The 20,737-nt window shown below is 37.0% G+C and overlaps 1 protein-coding gene and 1 long non-coding RNA gene across 2 annotated transcripts; both read right to left on the reverse strand.

The window, feature by feature from the left end:
* Positions 1-474: 474 nt before the first annotated feature.
* Positions 475-3,019, reverse strand: LOC141633630 (uncharacterized). Its single transcript, XR_012538413.1, has 3 exons — positions 2,870-3,019; positions 2,689-2,760; positions 475-1,382 (listed from the first exon to the last, which is right to left on the reverse strand). It is a non-coding gene; the product is annotated as an uncharacterized LOC141633630 (long non-coding RNA).
* Positions 3,020-3,526: 507 nt separating this feature from the next.
* LOC141631573 (uncharacterized) lies at positions 3,527-3,922 on the reverse strand. The gene has a single exon (XM_074444227.1). It carries the CDS (start codon positions 3,920-3,922, stop codon positions 3,527-3,529), a length of 396 nt encoding a protein of 131 aa, XP_074300328.1.
* Positions 3,923-20,737: the final 16,815 nt, after the last annotated feature.

Here is a 20,737-nt window from a genome sequence, read left to right on the forward strand (position 1 = left end):
CTCTCGGTACTGTGCAACAGTCTCTCATACTGTTGCATAGACCTGTTGTACCGTTTGTGAACTTACAATCCATTAAGTTTCTCAAACTCGTATTAATAGATCTTACTTGTGTTAGTCATTAACCAAGTAAAGGAGAAATTTTTTAAAAGGTACACCTAATTCACCCCTCACCCTCTTAGGTGTTTATCGTTCTTAACTCTTCAAAAGGTTAGGTCAGGTTGAGTCATCCCAGGTTGGGTTGGTTTAGATCAACCCATTTCGGGTCGGGTTAACACAACCTAGGATGCGTCGGGTTAGAATAATTTAAGTAATTAATTAAGAAGCCAGATGTGGAAAAATCCTAATTTCCTAATTTTTTAAAAAATAAACTATTTACTACTGTATTTAACTTCAATAAAATAAAATTACAAATGAAACAACCGATATATTTTAATTAATTTAATTAACAAGTCTATATGGGATTAGAAAAACTCAACAATTTAGTAATCAACAATAGTATCTTAGACCTGATTATGTCCACCATTTAAATTTAGAAATACATAGATCTAAGTACATCTCCATTAGAAACACCATTCCAGTGCATTAATATGGCCAATAAAATAAAATAAAAAATCAACAAATCACGAATTATTTGTAACACCCCGGCCCAAACCGGGTTAGGAGCGGATACTTATGATAGCTCACCAGGCTGTGTACATGGCTCACAGATCAACACGGGTCCTTTAAAGCGCATTTTGTCCTCACTCATGCGCATCCCGGGAACCTTCCGAGGAGGTCAACCATCCTAAGACTACTCCCGGCCAAACACGCTTAACTTTGGAGTTCTTTCGCATGGATGATCATAAAAGAAAGTGCACTTTGTTGATATGAGTAGTACTTCCAATCCCTTTAAGCACTAGTCATTTAAGCCTATCACTAGACCTCTTCAATTAACGTGGGGCGTTACAATCACCCCCACTTGAAGAACGCAACGTCCTCGTTGCGCCTGGCAGCATAGCCGCTAACCCAGAATCATCCCCCACTATGTGGGTGATCACAATGGAGCGTATAACAACTGCCTCTAGGAGCGTATAACAAGTGCCTCCCATCACCACATGGTCGCAGGGTTGCTCTGATACCACTTGAAACAACCACGGTAAAACAAGAATATAAATTAAGTTCAAGGTGGCGAAAAGACCCTGACACCGCGGTAGCTACTGAATAAAAACAGAGTACTCAAATTGAAATATAAGGTCTACGGGGAATAAATACCCCTATATCCGAAATGAAATAAAGTCTAAAAACAAGAGTCAAATAAAACTAATAGAGTGCGGTAAAACAAAGGCGCTCGCTAGCTCACTCGATGCAACCCCAACAAATAATAATAAGCAATCATCAACCACCTGTCAGTCATAAGAATGACAGCCACAGTCAGTAGGGAGTAACTCAAACATCCTCCTAGCCATATTACATCACGATAAAGCAATCAAGTAGTTAAGACAAATCAATATGTAAATAACTTACCAATAACATATTATACAATTAAAATTATAAGCTCACTATAAATTAAACAAACTTTAAACTAAATAAATCAAATGAGTCATTTAACAAACGTAAACTTATTAAACAAACATATTAAATCAGTTACCACTCAGTAAGGCGAAACGTCAAGGTAACCCATCATTGTTACCTTATCCCTACGGTAGGACTACGATAAATATATGGTCCCAGTCTAAGTATGGCCACACTCTCGGGATAAATGTACCCCGATTCGACAATCACCAAGCCTACAAACATCTGGGCTGATGACCCCATAGACTCCATATCAGCCAATAAACAACCGGGCTAATAGGACAACTCCGTCCTGCCTAGACTGCCCATACACAAAGCTACTAGGATACAAGTGAAGCAGATAAATTAAGACGATTCATAATTACTGGAATTGGTGAACTAATTAATTAATATGAAGCAAATATATACTATAAGGGTTACGAGTATGTAACTGCAACACTGATACCAATACGACGCAGCAAAAATAATTGACAAAAGTACATATACAATACCATCTCATTTTCCTATTCTAAACAGTAACAAAATCAATAAGAGGTATTCTATTATATTTTTCATGACTAATCACCAGCTACCTACGTAACTTTTCATGCAACATACTCCACTCTTATGATTTAATAAGCAGTCTAAACAAAGGCACTAAAACTATCACATATTGATTATATTATAAACATACATACTGCTGCTTACTAGTAGTAAAATTAAGAAGTCTAGCCTACTTTTCGTAATTGTGAAACACCATTAATCCATTATTAAAACCAAAACCATCATTAGTTCTAATTACTAACTAGACGACAAGATTAAAAACACTTAGCCCAGATTAACTCTAGGCACATGTCATTACTCATATTTACAATGGTAACATATTTAATATTAATATTATTAGAAGTCAATAAAAAAATAACCCACGCAGACATGTTATGCATACTCAATGAAATCAACCCATACTAGTAGAAGAACGAAACTCGTACAACTATATACGCAAATGGCAAAAGGACTAACTTAACCAAACTACTAACAATCTTCATTTAATCAATCAACATAAGCCAAACGTGTAAATAACTTGCACCATTATTAATGAATCTAACATACTAGACCGTAAAACCGCAACGTAATACCAAGGATAGTCGTTTACGTTACCTTTTAGCGCTTAATCTTCAATCGAATCGTCAACAACGTAAGAGTCGGCGTCCGGGTCATCCGAGTTTGAACCTATGTCGAAAACGGAACGAAACGGCGTTAACTTACACGTTTTAAGGCTACAGGGTCACGTATTAAAGGAGGCGAAGTGGAACGAAAATAATACGAATATGATCCTTACCGCAAGGTGAAGAGAATGGCGCAAAAATTACTGAAAACCGTTAAGAAATGAGTGAGAACTGAGATGCCGAAGGTAGGTGTTTGGCGAGCACAAAAATGACGAAGAGATGATGATATTTGGTTTATGAGATAAATTGAGTGGCGTCAGACCTCTCTTTAAAGAAAATAAAGTAACAGAAACGTGGGATTTCCCCAAGGATCGTGGAGATGTGATTTAGGTCTACCAACAACCTTATCATACGAGGTTGACTCTCTGATAGGCTACAGTTAATAACCTTAACGATTAAACATCATCTCAAGACGGTCTAGCATAGAATAATAAAATGACGTAGTCTACTTAAATAAAATATTTATTTCAATATTAAAATATGAGTCGGAAATAATTTAATTTATATACTTTATAAAATAGTCTAGCATTTTAAATAATACGCATAGTTTATAAAATTATCGCCCTATCATATTAAATAAATATGACGACTTAGAAAAATTATAAAATCAATTAAAGAAATTTAAAGCTCGAGAGTAACTAACATTATGACGGAATATGCGGGTGTTACAGTCTCCCCTATTTCTAAAAAGTTTCGCCCACGAAACTTAACTTGAGAAAACAGAAGGTAGGAAAGAAGAGAACGAAACTAATTAAATAGGGTGATAATACTTAATCACCTTTCTCAAAAAGATGGGGGTGCTTTGCTCGCACAGAATCTTCAGTTTCCCATGTCTCTTCCTCGAACTTGTCGCACCTCCAAAGGACTTTAACTAAAGGCAAAACCTTATTCCTGAGGCGCTTTTCCTTCTTATCCCAAATGCGAATAAGTCGCTCCTCATAGGTCAGGTTAGGCTCAATTTCCAAGATTTCAGTTTGCAGGACGTGACCGGGATCGCTAATGTACTTCCTTAGCTGGGAAATATGGAACACGTCATGAACCTTCCCAAGATTAGCTGGCAACTCCAACTTATATGCCACCAGACCAATTCTCTTAATCACCTCATAAGGACCCACATACTTAGGACTCAGCTTCCCTTTGATCCCAAACCTCTTAACACCCTTCATCAGAGATACTTTGAGAATCACCTTGTCACCTACCTCGAACTCCAAAGGTTGTCGTCTTATATCTGTGTAAGATTTCTGCCTATCTTATGTTGCCTTCATCCTTTCTCGAATCAGCTTTACGCCGTCAATGGTCTCTTATATCTTCTTAGGACCCAATTCACGGACTTCACTAGCTTGATCCCAACATAAAGGACTGCGGCATTTCCTCCCGTACAAAGCCTTATAAGGAGCCATCTTGATACTTGCATGATAACTGTTGTTGTAGGAAAACTCGACCAAAGGCAAATTCTTCTCCCAACTCGCTTGAAAATCCAAGGCATAAGCACGGAGCATGTCTTCGAGAGTCTGAATAGTTCTATCCGTCTGTCCATCTGTAGCGGCATGAAAAGCTGTACTCATCATCAACTTGCTACCCATAGCTTTTTGCAATGCTTGCCAAAAACGGGAACGAAATCTCGGATCTCGATCAGACACAATCTCTAAAGGAACACCGTGATATCTTACTATCTCATCCACATAAGCACTTGCCAAACGATCTAAACTCCAAGTCTCCTTAATTGGCACAAAACGAGCACACTTCGTCAGACGATCCACGATCACCCAAACAACATCTTTACCACCAACAGTTCTTGGCAATGCCATCACAAAGTCCATAGAGATAGACTCCCACTTCCAATTAGGAATCGCCAACGGCTGCAACAAACCACCTGGTCTCTTTTGATCAATTTTAACCTGCTGAGAAATAAGACACTTACTCACATACTCAGCAATGTCATTCCTCATCCGGGGCCACCAAAGCTGGACCTTCAAATCTTGATACATCTTATCACCACCTGGAAGCACTGAATATGGTGTGTTATGCCCCTCACTCAAAATATTTATTTTCAACTCGGCATCGTCAGGAATACACCATCTACCTCGAAACTTGAGTACCCCATCTGGATTGACTTCAAAACCAATAGCCTTACCACCTCCCAATATAGAACAAATTCCAGCTAACTTATTATCAGCTACCTGCTTCTCTCGGATCTCATGGAATAACTCCGGTTTAGCCACCATGGCATTCAAACATACGCTACTAGGTTCTACAAACTCCAAGTTAAGCTTCCTAAACTCTGCACACAAATCATCTGGCAAAATTCTGATAGAGTTAACGGAATGAACGGTCTTCCTACTAAGGGCATCAGCTACAACATTGGCCTTCCCTTCATGATAAAGCAACTCCACATCATAATCATTAACCAACTCTAACCAGCGTCTCTGTCTCGGGTTTAAGTCCTTTTGAGTGTAAATGTACCTGAGACTCTTGTGATCGGTATAGATGCGGCATCGAACTCCAATCAAGTAGTGTCGTCATATCTTAAGAGCATGTACCACAACTGCAAACTCCAAATCGTGTGTCGGATAGTTCACTTCGTGGACATTCAACTGCCTCGAAGCATAAGCAATCACTCTTCTATTCTGCATTAGGACACAACCCAGCCCATTCTTAGAAGCATCACAAAAGACATCAAACTCAACACCATCTTCGGGTAAGGTCAAAACAGGAGCAGAAGATAGTCTTGCCACTAGTAGAAAAACATTTTTTTGCGGCTCTCTATTTGAGGCGTTTTAGACGAACGACAGCAAATAATTTTTTATTTTTTTTTAAGTTATACTACTATGTGCGGCGTTTTTAGGGAAAAACGCCACATATAACTTATATGCGGCGTCCAAAGTGAAAAACGCAGCAAATAGAAATAATTATTTAGAAAATGAAATAAAGTCACTCACTTACTCAACAGTCACCACCACATATCTGGCTAGGGCAGAGTACGGATCGGGTATTTGATCCAAAGTGCTAGTTCGGATCGGATACTCATATTAGAAATCCTGAAGTTAGATATCCAATATCCAAACCAAATGTCTCGGATATCCAATGTTCGGGTATCCAAAATAATCGGATCAGATGCGGATATCCATCAGATATCCATACTTTTGAATCTTATATATATATATATATATATATATATATATATATATATATATATATATATATATATATATATATATATATATATATATATAAATAGGATCAAATGAGTTAGGGTACTTTTGGTGAGTTACCCCTCTAAATCTGGACCATTCATCTAACATAAGATATGTGGCTGAGATTTAATCTTACATCTCATATATAAAGTAAATTTTTGACACTTGAACTTCTTTTTTCCCACTTTTTTCATTCAGTTTAACTATCTCTCTATCTTTCTCTCTCTCTCTCTCTCATAATTTCGTTATTCATTTTCAGTTTCCTGCATTCCTCTTCAGTTTCCTGGTTTTCTCTCTCATAATTTCGTTCGTCAGTTTCTGCATTCCTCTTTCTACTCCATTTTCGGTTTCTCTCAACAGGTAATCAATGAACTCAATTGAACTTCAGTTATTGTGCTCAATTTCCGCTGATTTTCTACTCGATTTTCGGTTCCTCTTCTTGTTTTCTACTTGATTTTCTTTTGTTTTCTGTGTTTATTCTTCATTTTGTTTAGTATATAGTTTAATTTTGTTTTGTTTTTGTTGTTAAATTAATTTTTTCAATTTTTCCGCATAATTTAGGGTTTCGTAATTCATTTTTTGTATCTTTTCTTGAGTTTTTCTTTTTGTCTTGAATTCTGTACATTCTAATGAACATAATGTGTGTTTGTTTGGAATTATTTGTGTTATTGTAATATATTGATGTTGTTATTGTAATGTATTTGTGCTAGTTATTGTAATTTAGAAAATCTGTTATTGTAATGAGTATTATTTTAGATATTGATCTTTGGTTAGTGTTTAAAAGTCAGCTTTTAGTCAAGTCCAGTTATTTTGATATGAAAAGTTTGTTATTGTAATATATTGATGTTGTTATTGTAATGTATTGTGATAGTTATTGTAATATAGTAATTTAGTTATTCTATACGTAGTATTATTTAGTTATCATTTTAGTCAAGTCCAGTTATTGTATTCATCGTATCTTTGATTATTGTATTATTAAAATTCAGTTATTGTATTAGTTGTTGTCATATTTTTTGTGTTTATTCTGATAATTTTGTATTCATTTGCTCGGTGATACAAACAAATGGGTCCTAAACGTAGCGGGGAGCTTTGAAGATGGTAATAAAGATGATTTGAAACGCTCAAAAGTAAATTTTCCAAAAAAGAAGCTCGAGAAGGTTCCGGAACTTCAAAATTGAACATGTGAGTATATGTGTGTTTGCCGCCTTGTTATGAGTTTCTCTTTATTTGATGTGTTACTCTTTTTAATTTTTGCTTGATTTTCTATTTTCAGTGCTTCAAACATTAAAGTGAGCTGTCGTCCTAATGGTTTGGTTAATCTGGTAAAACAACTTGGTCCAAATCGAAAATTTGTCATTGAGATCGGATTTGGTGGTTTGCTTGATTTTAAAGTGACCAGTATACCATTGGGTGTTATACCATTGTTTGTAAAACACTTTAATGCTACTGCTCATATTTTTAAAGCAAGAGATGTCAAATTTCTTTCACAAAAGATGATGTGTGTGATGTTTTTGGATTGCCAAATGGTGGTGATAAGGTTGAGGTTGTTTACACTGGACATAGTGTATTGTCTTCACAAGAAACGTTGAAAGCCGAGTTAGGAAGAAGTTTAACGTAGAAGGGACAAATTATGTTACTATCCTGCTGTTTATACTGCAATTACAGATTTGGGGGATGATGGGGAAGATGAATTTCGGAGGCTGTTTGTGCTTTATGCTATGTCCATTGTCCTTGCTCCCCCTTCAAATTATGGAATTGACTTTACAATTCTTAAAGCGGTGCAAGATGTTTCACGTATCCACCATTTGGATTGGTGTGGGTATGTGTTTGATAAATTAGTTTGGTGTTGAGCGAGTGTAGAACCGGGTTCTCTACTTTGTGTGGTTGCATACTTGTTGTTATGGTGGCATACTTCCATCGTTTGTCTTTTAAGGAAAAAACAATGTCTTCTGAGACTCCTCTTATCAAGCACTGGGATGAGAAGTATTTTGTTAGTAGGTGTATTTTGAGCTCAAGTCCGGTTCGCTAGGTAATGGGGAATATGTCAATGGTGTGTATCCTGTCTGCAAACGCTTAAGAGAAGCAAAAGCTGCCGAGGTGTGTGCGATCGTTGATAAACCGAACTCGGGAAAAAGTATCCGAACCGCCCGATTGTTTTGATATCGATGATGTTATTCGAGCAAAGGTCTTGCGATGTAAGTTCCAATCATTCTTTCAATCATTTTTGTGTAGTTCTTTGTAAAGGTGTAGTGTAGTTATTTTAAAGTTTTGTAGCAGTTATTTTTCCAATTATTGTAAATTATTGTAAAGACTTAGGACAATTATTGTAAAGACTTAGTATAATTATTGTAAAGACTTAGGACAATTATTGTAAAGACTTAGTACAATTATTGTAAAGACTTAGGACAATTATTGTAAAGACTTAGGACAATTATTGTAAAGACTTAGTATAATTATTGTAAAGACTTATTATAATTATTATAAAGACTTAGGACAATTATTGTAAAGACTTAGGACAATTATTGTAAAGACTTAGGACAATTATTGTAAAGACTTAGTATAATTATTCAATTTTTTTTTCTTTTTCTTAGGTTTCCCAAGCTCATCTTTTGATGATGAAGAGGGATGTTGAGATATTTCTCCATTTGTACACGCAACGGAAGGAAGCGATGGGAAAGGAGTGTGGTTCTTCAACAGTTGAAGATTCTTCGACAGCCACTTGATTTCTTCGACTCTGCTTTCATTAGTGACGATGATTCTTTGTTCACTAAATATTTCAATTTTATTTGTGAAAAAGCAGAGGAAATGAAACAAAGCGGGAAGTAAACTGCCGTTGTATGAAAGTTTTTGTAAGGAGCATGAAAAGGGGAAGCATGAAAAGGGGGAGCATGAAAAGGGAAAAGATGAAAGGAATGGGGGTTTTGCGTTTGATCCCGAAAAATATCAGGTGGTTTATTCTCGGGAGAAAGGTAAAAATAAGGTCCCTGATGTAGCGGTTGAGAAAGCGAATGAGGAGGTGCCAACTGATGACGGCATTGATAATATTGATGTTGAGAATGAAGCTGTGGACTTGAGTAGTGTGGATGACGTTGTTAACAAAGTTGTCAACGAGGGTGTTGTTGGGGATAGAATCCAAGATAATTCTGTTATAAGTGCTTACTTTGCATTAAGACGTTATGCCCGAGCATACGTTTTTGGGATTTGTGGTATAGGGTGTGATTTAGATTGTGAATCACCCAATCCCGATGCGATTGTAGTTTCTGTTTTTTTGTGCAAGTACAAGGAGCTTTTTGCTCCTATTTTAATGCGGAGGAAGACTGTACTTGATTCTTGTTTTCGCACGATCATGACCTACGAATTGGGTAAGCATTATATGTTTTTTGTTCCCTCTCTTTTTTTCTTTTTTTGCTAATATATCTACTTTTTAAAAGCTTTTATTGTTGTTTTGGGTTTTTGTCTTTACTATATAATTTGTTTTCATGTGGCAGGGAGGATTTGGTTGTGTTTTCATTTCATCACATGTTAACTCGAGATGACATTATTTCATTGTCTGCTAAGACTATGATCACATCGAACGTGATTGATTCTTTGGTCATTCTTACTTAATGACATCTTTGGTCAAGGTTGGGAAAGGGTTATCCCCACAAGAAGTTTTTTTTTTGTACAAGTCATTCGGTATGTGAAATTTTTTTATATATTTTACATTTGATAAATTTACAATGGTTATGACAGTTATTCTATTGTAGTTACTTGATTATTGTAAAGTATATTAGCTGTTATTTTATTCAGCTAAAACAGTTTTTCCTATTCTTCAATTTTCCTATTCTTCAATTTTGTTTATTGTTTCTGTGATTATTCTAATCGTATTTGAGTTAATGTATTATACAAGTTCAATTATTTCTGTCTTTTTTACAAGTTACAATAATCGAGTTTTCATAATACAATAACATTGTTATTGTAATACAATAATCGATTATTGTATTACAATAACAATGTTATTGTATTATGAAAACTCGGTTATTGTATTATGAAAGTTGTTTTTGTTGTGATAGTTATTGTAAAGCAGAATAGTAGTTATTGTATTGATTAACCAAGTTTTTTCATTGTGATATTTCATTTTCTCTTATCGTGTGGTAATATTTTTCATAGGCTTCTTTGTTTAAGCTTATCAAAGTCTGATGATGATGAGAAAGATTTATACGAAAGGAAATTTCTAATGTTTGGGACATTGTCATTGAGAACAATGAAGGTTCTCTTGACATTGGTGCCGATTTGGTAATTTTTCCAATTCTTTCTGTTCTTTCTTTCTTCTGTTGATTATTTTATTGTTGAGAACAGCAAAGGTTTATGTACGTCTGTTTTATCATGCCAGGTTTTTATTCCTGTTCATTTTGGAGATCATTTTTTCTATGTTGTTAATAACTTTGTGGGGAAGACTGTGGACTATCTTGACAATCGTGTATATGATGATTTTGAAGATAGTATCTGTAACACCCCCATTTATTTAAGGGCCTGAACTAGGACTCCTCAGATAAATGGCGGTGTTACCATCTCGGAAACCCGAGGCAGTAGATAACAAAGGGAAGAACACAGTACTTTATTAAATGCTTATAGTGAGATTACAACTGGAATTAAAACAAAGCCTCCAAAAATATGAACAAAAGATGAAGTCTGATAAAACTACTAATAAGACTAAGGTGGGCTAGGCACTAAGTCCGTCATCCAAGCTCTCTTCCCGGCCAGCTCCCATCGGTCTCGAAATACTGTCAATCGCTCCCAATAATTGGATCATCACGGCGTACACGAATACACGTGGTCGCCACGAAGGCCGAGTAGGGAAAACAATTAAACAACAAAATATAATATGCATGATCCTCCGTCACCTCCATCTCCATCTCAACTCGTATCTCATATCTCATTTCTCATATCTCATAACCCGGACAACCATGCCCATACCGATCCCCGGTAGACTATATATATCGACCGTAGCCGATCCGCACTCGTGTTGAGGACACCAGGGCAAGTCGAGAACCCGCTGGGCCTTATCACGATTCACATCGTATCTCAACATCGTCACTCCTACACCATCCTCCATCTCCAATGCATATGAAATGCTCAACAGTAATAATGCAACACAATATGTATATTAATGAATGAAATCATGCCAGCTAACGAATGTTGTGATAACAACCTCAACACGATCAATGCAGTCAATCACCTTCCCGTATATGATTCATAACGTAATTCAACAACCACGAATCAAGTCAACACAATTCAACAACAACGATAATAGGTCAAGTGTATTTCCCTACCTCAAGTGCCAGCAATTCCAATTAAGCAGTTAAGCAGTCCAGAAATAAAGCAATGAATTTGATTATCGATCCTTCACGAATCCGTCACCTAAAACAATTATAATATTTATAATTATTAACTACTAAATATAGAAATCTCCCAAAGTGGAAACTTTCCCGATATAGTAACTTTTCTCTTTTAACAAACCCGACTCAAAGACCCGTCTTTAATTAATTAGTCATTATTAATTATTATTTTATTTTAAATAACTCGGAACTCAAACCAAAACGATAATTAGAGGTTTAAACGAATTATGTGATGAAACGAATCAACACTTGAACAACTCGAACAATCCCGACTCAAATTATATTAAATAACTCGGGAATTAACTTAACTCAATTATTTAATGACACGAGAATTATATTAATTAATTAAGAATGCGACCCATTAACGAAATATAATGATTAAACTATGAAAACCCGTTTCAAACACTAAAACAACCCGTTAACAACATCACCCCCTTCCCACGCGCTCACCAGCCACCACGCGCCACCACGGGCCGTGATGCCACCACCCGATCCCCACACCGACCCAACCACCCAGGACCACCCCCACGAGGGTCGACTCCCGCCGGCGAGGTGAACCACGGCCGTCATTTGGCCTGGTTCACCGCCAAACCTCACCAACGCCCGTGTTTCTCCTCCTGCAACCACCGCAACTATTACCTAGACTCTGCCAAACAACCACCGCCCTACTCGCCGTCAACCCACGAACACCGACCACTTAGCACCACTGTTTCGACCTCCCCCTAGTCCACGGTGGTGCCACCCAAAACCCCCCTGTCTAAACTCCCCTGGAAACCGCATCTGAAACCCATGTGTACCCCCTGTCAAAGTTGCCTTTCACGGCCACCATCACCACCAAGAACCACCCTAACCACCACCCCTGACCTCGTCACTAACCACCTTTTCCCCATACCCCGACAACAACCACTAACACTGCCTCAACAAGACACGCAACCCCAACCAAAAACCCGACATCAATTCGAAAAACAGAGAACAGAGGTTGTACTCTTACCTTTCCGTCACCACCACCGCCACCATAGCCACCCTAGGTCGTCGACAAACACTCTAAGCTCCTCCCTGCTGCGTCGTCACTGCCCACTCTCTCTCTCTCTCTCTCTCAAATTGCGTGAGGCTTGAGATTGGATCTGGAAAAAGGAGGGAGGCGTGAGGGAGGCGGGTTGAGGGAAATGATTAGAGTAGTGATTAGGTTAATTAGGTTTAGGGTTATGGTTAAGGGGCTTAGGGTTAAATGGGCTGAACAGATACTGGGCTAGCTCAATGGGTCAGCTCACAATTTGAATTCTATATAAAACCGACTCAATTAACTTAGCTCGATACGACGCGAGTTAAATAAAATAACTTAATGAAATTATCGACTCAATAATTTACCCGGCTTAATTGGCAATATAAAATTGATAATAATTAATATATAATGATATCCATTTAATTTATTATATAATATCCATTTAATTTATTATATAAAATACGGGGTATTACAGTCTTCCCCCCTTAAAATGAACTTCGTCCCGAAGTTCGCTCCCATACCCAAACCTCAAAATGGTATTGTATATCGTACTTACGGACGTCACACAATTCTAACACGGTTAACACACTTTTGACTCATCAATTAAACGTAACAAATACGGAATGTTACATTCTGCCCTCCTAAAAATAAACTTCGTCCCGAAGTTTAACTCATCATTTCTTAATCCAATTAACTACAACTAATAATTACCTGCGAACACAAATGTATAACACTATATAATCATCTGAGAACACCATCTTCTTTCCATCTCAATTTCCGATCTCAAACTCAACATAAACTCATTAACCATGGTCGCCTTTGGACCGCAACGTATCTCCCGTAACCATAACTCAGCTCATAGGCTAACTCATAACACATTACCAGTAGTTTAATCACACTCTCCTTTTACACATCAACCAACTAACAGAGGTAGGAATAAAACGTATAAAACTCATTTGCATAGGTACCCCACAACTAACATCAACTTGGTCAACTATAACCTACAAACAAGTGCAAATTAAGCATTAAGATTTTACAATCCTACCCGACTAGAAATATGGTTACGTCCTCGTAACCTCTTTTCACTTTCATATACATATGCAACAAAATCACTATCAACCACATGTAACAGGAAAGAACACACGATAAGATATTGCGCATTAACATTAAAGTCGAAACAAGGTTTTATTATGGAATTAACTGATTGTCAACAAGTAACATTTATTACTTAGCTCATGCTTAACTTAAAACACAACATCAGACTAAAAGAACAACAAGAAAGGGACCAAGGTTTACACGGTTTCACAACTAAACGAATTTGATGATCAATTATAGACTATGAACGAGCGAGAGCGAAATCAACAAAACAATTTAAGAACTTCTCACATTTGTAAACATATCACGTAAAACAGATCTACCACGCTATCCCTCCCAATCACAGGATCTCATTGACATGTCCGTACAACCATTTTACTCACTCTTTGGTTTAGGTCACGAATTAGGCCGATGAATTTAAGCAATCACCAACATACTCATAATTCATATTTTAAATTATCAAAATTGTTTGCACGATATCACCTCTGAAAACATGTTTCCCGATAAAAGTAACAACATATGATCTATGACAACGACAACATTTAACTTCATTTTCAAAACCTTTACTTTCATCTTTGGACGGTGAATAACTTTCCTAATTATAGATCTTATAACGTAGTCGTCCATAGAATCCATTTACGACTTACTACGAACTCAAAGTCGATAGACTTAATTTAATTCCTTTAAACAAAACCAGCTTAGGTGTTGACTCATATATCGTAATTTACAGGTTCATCTTATTCATTTCAGTCCTATCTTTATTAATGCACGACTATTACCTCAATCATCAGGATTTTAATTGCACTTCTTTACTCAGTTATATTCACAGCTCAACTAAACGTAACTATAATGACTATCATTTAAACCAATGCATATCATGTGAATCATAGAAGGGTTATCCCATTATAATTGCTAATATATTTATCATAAACAATCTTTATTAAAATATAATTGATAGTGATGACTCGAGAATCTAGTTATACCAATCGTCGTATTATATCAAACAATTTCCTTTATATCATGCTCCTACAATTGCAAGAATCCCTTTAGTATTTTATGACGATATAATGATGAACATATCCACTAAGAATTAACAACACTGTTTATTTTCATGTTATAGGTTTTAGGTTTAACTGAAATAATTTAATGCAATGTAAGTAATAAATATACTATAGGCACACCGACTCACATGAAAGTCTTTAAACTCAGATGACATCCTATATGGGTGGACATTTAGACACGATCATTACTACCATCCATGTGTAAACATTTAAACATAATTATTATAATCATTCATGCGAGTATATCAGGACAATCACCTTAGCTTTTAACGCCATAAATTTTACTTAGGTACGACGATATAGTTTTATTATTCATATATATCCGACCACTATGCAAATATGATATAAAATATTACAACATGCCAAATGTATATAAAATATGCAAACAACTGGACTCGTATAACATATTTCACCCTTGATTAGAAATCAATTTAAATAAGCTTATTCAATTTTACTCATATTATCATGCCAATAATGGTATCGACTAAACTTTAATTTTATCACTGATTAAGATACCTAACTACTGAACATGCGTGCTACTATCGTCATATAAAACATTATAAATTTACATTACTAAGGCACGTGGATTAATCAAACAACTGTATGAAAACCTAACATAGAACGCACATTTTAAATGTTTTGGTTTACGTTGTAACTTCCAAAAATCACGAATAAATAACTGCTCGATTAAAACTTGATTCATATTACTTTTATAAAACACGGTGAGTTAAAAACACAGGGGGAAAAGAATTAGGTCTAAAGCACAAGAATTCCATTTTTAAAGAATTTTACAACTCAGTTGGTCCAAACAAACATGTGACAGCTATTGGTCCAAACTTGGGTCAGTTTGTAAAATATATCATTTAATATTGAAACATCAAGATCTTTCGTGGCTTATTAATTTGCAAACATATGCGACTCTTTTGATCGATGGAGTTGGAATTATGTAAAAATTATTAATACAATTTAAATGAGGTTTTTATAAAGTCATTGGTCAAACATCACTGCACGGGAACTTCCTAACCACAGTTCACTAAAGTATTTATTACTCCTAATCTGTATATCATATAAGCATGGAACCAACGTCAAATGAACACTAACTCACGAGGCTATCTCTCATACAATTTTCATCGATAGGCAGTAAACAGAAAAGAAATGGCAGTAAGTTCAATTAGAGAGTAACATCAAACAAAACGAGTTTCAGCACTAAGTCTTTCATTCCCTATGCCCCAATTCTTACAACTATACTATCGATACTAACCCATTCTAACTGAAATCTCGCACTGTGTACTTCGTAAAATCTACCCCATAGAATCAATTCGCATCACGATCTACTCCTTACGTCTAATCACGATTGCTATGACTAAAAACATGCAATTCAACAGTGTTTCTTATTACTATCACATTACTATACTAGCATGGCTTTGGGATCACATAACCGCATATTACTTAGTCATAGTAGTGTTATCATCACATCATTCATATAGAATACTTACCGCAGCGTTGACCTGCAGAAGGGTTAGAATATATGGGTCTCAAGGTATATATCAACTCGATTATGCAACAATCAATGTATCCATCAATTAACACTTAGGTAACGATATAGGAATTTCAGGTTCAACCTTATGCAACTTTTCTACCCTTTCTCTCATATACACTCAGGGTTTCCGGGTCAAACTGAGAGGGCCGCTGGTTCGGTGTGAGGGGGCCCCTAACTCATACCTTACCTTAGTGTGCTCCTAACAGTTCTATCCCGGGGTTCATTTTATTTAGACTCTTCCTATGTTCATTGGGTTCATTGGTTTAGGCACGAGGATCGTTCTCTCGATACCACTTTGTAACACCCCCATTTATTTAAGGGCACGAACTAGGACTCCTCGGATAAATGGCGGTGTTACCATCTCGAAACCCGAGGCGGTAGATAACAAAGGGAAGAACACAATACTTTATTAAATGCTTATAGTGAGATTACAACTGGAATTAAAACAAAGCCTCCAAAAATATGAACAAAAGATGAAGTCTGATAAAACTACTAATAAGACTAAGGTGGGCTAGGCACTAAGTCCGTCATCCAAGCTCTCTTCCCGGCCAGCTCCCATCAGTCTCTGAAATACTTGTCAATCTGCTCCCCAATAATTGGATCATCACAGGCGTACACGAATACACAGGGTCAGCCACGAAGCTGAGTAGGGAAAACAATTAAACAACAAAATATAATATGCATGATCCTCCGTCACCTCCATCTCCATCTCAACTCGTATCTCATATCTCATTTCTCATATCTCATAACCCGGACAACCCAGCCATACCGATCCCCGGTAGACTATATATATCGACCGTAGCCGATCCGCATTTCCTTGTTGAGGACACCAGGGCAAGTCTGCAGAACCCGCTGGGCCTTATCACGATTCACATCGTATCTCAACATCGTCACTCCTACACCATCCTCCATCTCCAATGCATATGAAATGCTCAACAGTAATAATGCAACACAATATGTATATTAATGAATGAAATCATGCCAGCTAACGAATGTTGTGATAACAACCTCAACACGATCAATGCGATAATCACCTTCCCGTATATGATTCATAACGTAATTCAACAACCACGAATCAAGTCAACACAATTCAACAACGATAATAGGTCAAGTGTATTTCCCTACCTCAAAGTGCCAGCAATTCCAATTAAGCAGTTAAGCAGTCCAGAAATAAAGCAATGAATTTGATTATCGATCCTTCACGAATCCGTCACCTAAAACAATTATAATATTTATAATTATTAACTACTAAATATAGAAATCTCCCAAAGTGGAAACTTTCCCGATATAGTAACTTTTCTCTTTTAACAAACCCGACTCAAAGACCCGTCTTTAATTAATTAGTCATTATTAATTATTATTTTATTTTAAATAACTCGGAACTCAAACCAAAACGATAATTAGAGGTTTAAACGAATTATGTGATGAAACGAATCAACACTTGAACAACTCGAACAATCCCGACTCAAATTATATTAAATAACTCGGGAATTAACTTAACTCAATTATTTAATGACACGGGAATTATATTAATTAATTAAGAATGCGACCCATTAACGAAATATAATGATTAAACTATGAAAACCCGTTTCAAACACGAAAACAACCCGTTAACAACATCACCCCCTTCCCACGCGCTCACCAGCCACCACGCGCCACCACGGGCCGTGATGCCACCACCACCCGATCCCCCACACTGACCCAACCACCCAGGACCACCCCCACGAGGGTCGACTCCCGCCGGCGAGGTGAACCACGGCCGTCATTTGGCCTGGTTCACCGCCAAACCTCACCAACGCCCGTGTTTCTCATCCTGCAACCACCGCAACTATTACCTAGACTCGCAAACAACCACCGCCCTACTCGCCGTCAACCCACGAACACCGACCACTTAGCACCACCGTTTCGACCTCCCCCTAGTCCACGGTGGTGCCACCCAAAACCCCCCCTGTCTAAACTCCCCTGGAAACCACATCTGAAACCCATGTGTACCCCCTGTCAAAGTCGCCTTTCACGGCCACCATCACCACCAAGAACCACCCTAACCACCACCCCTGACCTCGTCACTAACCACCCTTTCCCCATACCCCGACAACAACCACTAACACTGCCTCAACAAGACACGCAACCCTAACCAAAAACCCGACATCAATTCGAAAAACAGAGAACAGAGGTTGTACTCTTACCTTTCCGTCACCACCACCGCCACCATAGCCACCCTAGGTCGTCGACAAACACTCTAAGCTCCTCCCTGCTGCGTCGTCACTGCCCACTCTCTCTCTCTCTCTCTCTCGAATTGCGTGAGGCTTGAGATTGGATCTGGAAAAAGGAGGGAGGCGTGAGGGAGGCGGGTTGAGGGAAATGATTAGAGTAGTGATTAGGTTAATTAGGTTTTGGGTTATGGTTAATGGGCTTAGGGTTAAATGGGCTGAACAGATAATGGGCTAGCTCAATGGGTCAGCTCACAATTCGAATTCTATATAAAACCGACTCAATTAACTTAGCTCGATACGACGCGAGTTAAATAAAATAACTTAATGAAATTATCGACTCAATAATTTACCCGGCTTAATTGGCAATATAAAATTGATAATAATTAATATATAATGATATCCGTTTAATTTATTATATAATATCCATTTAATTTATTATATAAAATACGGGGTATTACAGTATCTGGGTGTTGGCTACCAACTCTATTGTATGTACCTTATTATAAGTTTTTGTTTTCATCTACTTCTTTTAGTTATTTTTCTTGTTCTTTAGTGATGATTTTTGATTTAAAAATGTAACCAGGTTGAAATATTTGGTAGTTATCTTGTCGAGAAAGGTTTTGAAAGAGGCAGTGAGGTCCGCAATTGCAAATTTGTAAATGTGGCTTTTGGGTGGAAATCGGAAGGGTCCCAGAATTTGGATTGTGGTGTTTTTGTCATGATTCATATGATGTTTTATGCTGGGAAATTATTCAAATCTGAGTTGCATGACGCATTGAAAAGGATCATATATAGAGCTGAGATAGCTGCCATCTTGGTTTTAGCCAATATCAACAAAATTAGGAAACAATTGTTGGATTTGGTTGATGATTTTACAAAGACAAAGGCACCTTTTGCTGTTTTGCTTGAGAAGCGTAGGCTAGCTGAGTTGGAAGCGACAAGGGCTGAAGCTGATGCTTTGGAAGCTGTTAGGGTTATGGCAGAGGAACCTGATGATGGTGTAGGTACTCCGGGGCCTAGGAAAAAGAGTATGCCTGGTACACCTATGAGCGCTGGGATGATTAGATCAGGCCGAGGTAGTAGACCGAACTCTGATGGTCTTGGTCGCTCAATAAAGCGTGGCAAGGCGGATACAAATCTTCTTGTTGTTTCAAAAGTTATGAGGGCTAACAGTAGATATACACGCGCTATGCCAAGCAAGAAGAAACAAGTTGTTGATTATTGTTTCTTGGATGATTACAATCTTGCAGATGAGTATGTTCATTTTTCTCCAAACTCAATGAGAAACAAGTTTGTGTGATTATTCTAATAATTGTATTCTACAAGTTCAATTATTCTATGTTTTTTTTACAATTACAATAACTGAGTTTTCATAAAACAATAACTATGTTAATGTAGTACAATAATCGATTATTGTATTACATTAACATAGTTATTGTTTTATGAAAAACTCATTTATTGTTCTTTGTATTTATTTTTTAAATATTGTTTTTAAAATTTACTAAGCTTTTTTTTAACTCCTTTGCGGTGAACTTTTGTTTTTGCGGGCAATGCTATCTTGGATAGGTCGATATTCTTTCTACGAAGCCCGAAGATTACACTGAGTTGCGCGTAATAGCTGCCTGGTCAGTTGTCTTGAATTTCATGGAGGTTAAGGAGAAAGAAGCGCCAGTGATGATGTTCCTTGGGACACAACATATGGTATGATCTGTTTTTCATTGTTCAGTTACTGTAGAATGTTTAATCATTTATCTTCAATTTTATTCACAGTTTTATGGTATTTATAGGGAATCTTTGAAGAGATGCTAGAGCAAGCAGCGGATAGTGATGATGTAAGCGCGGCCCGGAAAGACAAGGTTGTGCGATCTTGGTCCCATTTTTTAGGTGAAAATGTTGTAAACTCGAGATCGATGTGGACCTTGTCTTCATCCCGTTGTCTTTAGAGAAGTACTACTTTTGTGTTTGTGTGAACTTTATGAACAAGACGGTTGATGTCTTTGGACCATACGTCGCATAAAGATTGGGAAAAATCCGATTTTTACAGACTTGCAAAGATTGCGCAAAGACGTTTTTCTAATTCCGATCATATAAAAATGCTATTTTCGAGTTAATTATTGTATTTCTGTAACAAAGTTATTGTATTGTTTTAAAATTGTTATTGTATAGTCGTGCTTTCTAATTCTTTCTTTTTTTTGTACATGTTGTAGGTTAATTGTTTTTCTGACTTTTTGGAGACAAGGAAAACAGCAAAAGAAGGAGTTGTCATTAACACATTTACATTCGTGAATGTTGATTTTGAATGGAAAGCGACTATCAAGGGTGATAAGGAATCGGGATTTTACACAATGTTTCACATGCTCACATATGAAGGGAAGCACGAGCAAGGATTGTATGTGGTTAACAAGAAATGTGAGAGGATTCCTATATGGCTTGAGATGGTTGCTATTTTGTTGATGTCAGATGTCAACGAGTCAAGAGCATCTCTTTTGGAACAAGT

This window comes from Silene latifolia, chromosome Y, assembly GCF_048544455.1.
Source record: "Silene latifolia isolate original U9 population chromosome Y, ASM4854445v1, whole genome shotgun sequence".
NCBI classification, from domain to species: Eukaryota; Viridiplantae; Streptophyta; class Magnoliopsida; order Caryophyllales; family Caryophyllaceae; genus Silene; species Silene latifolia.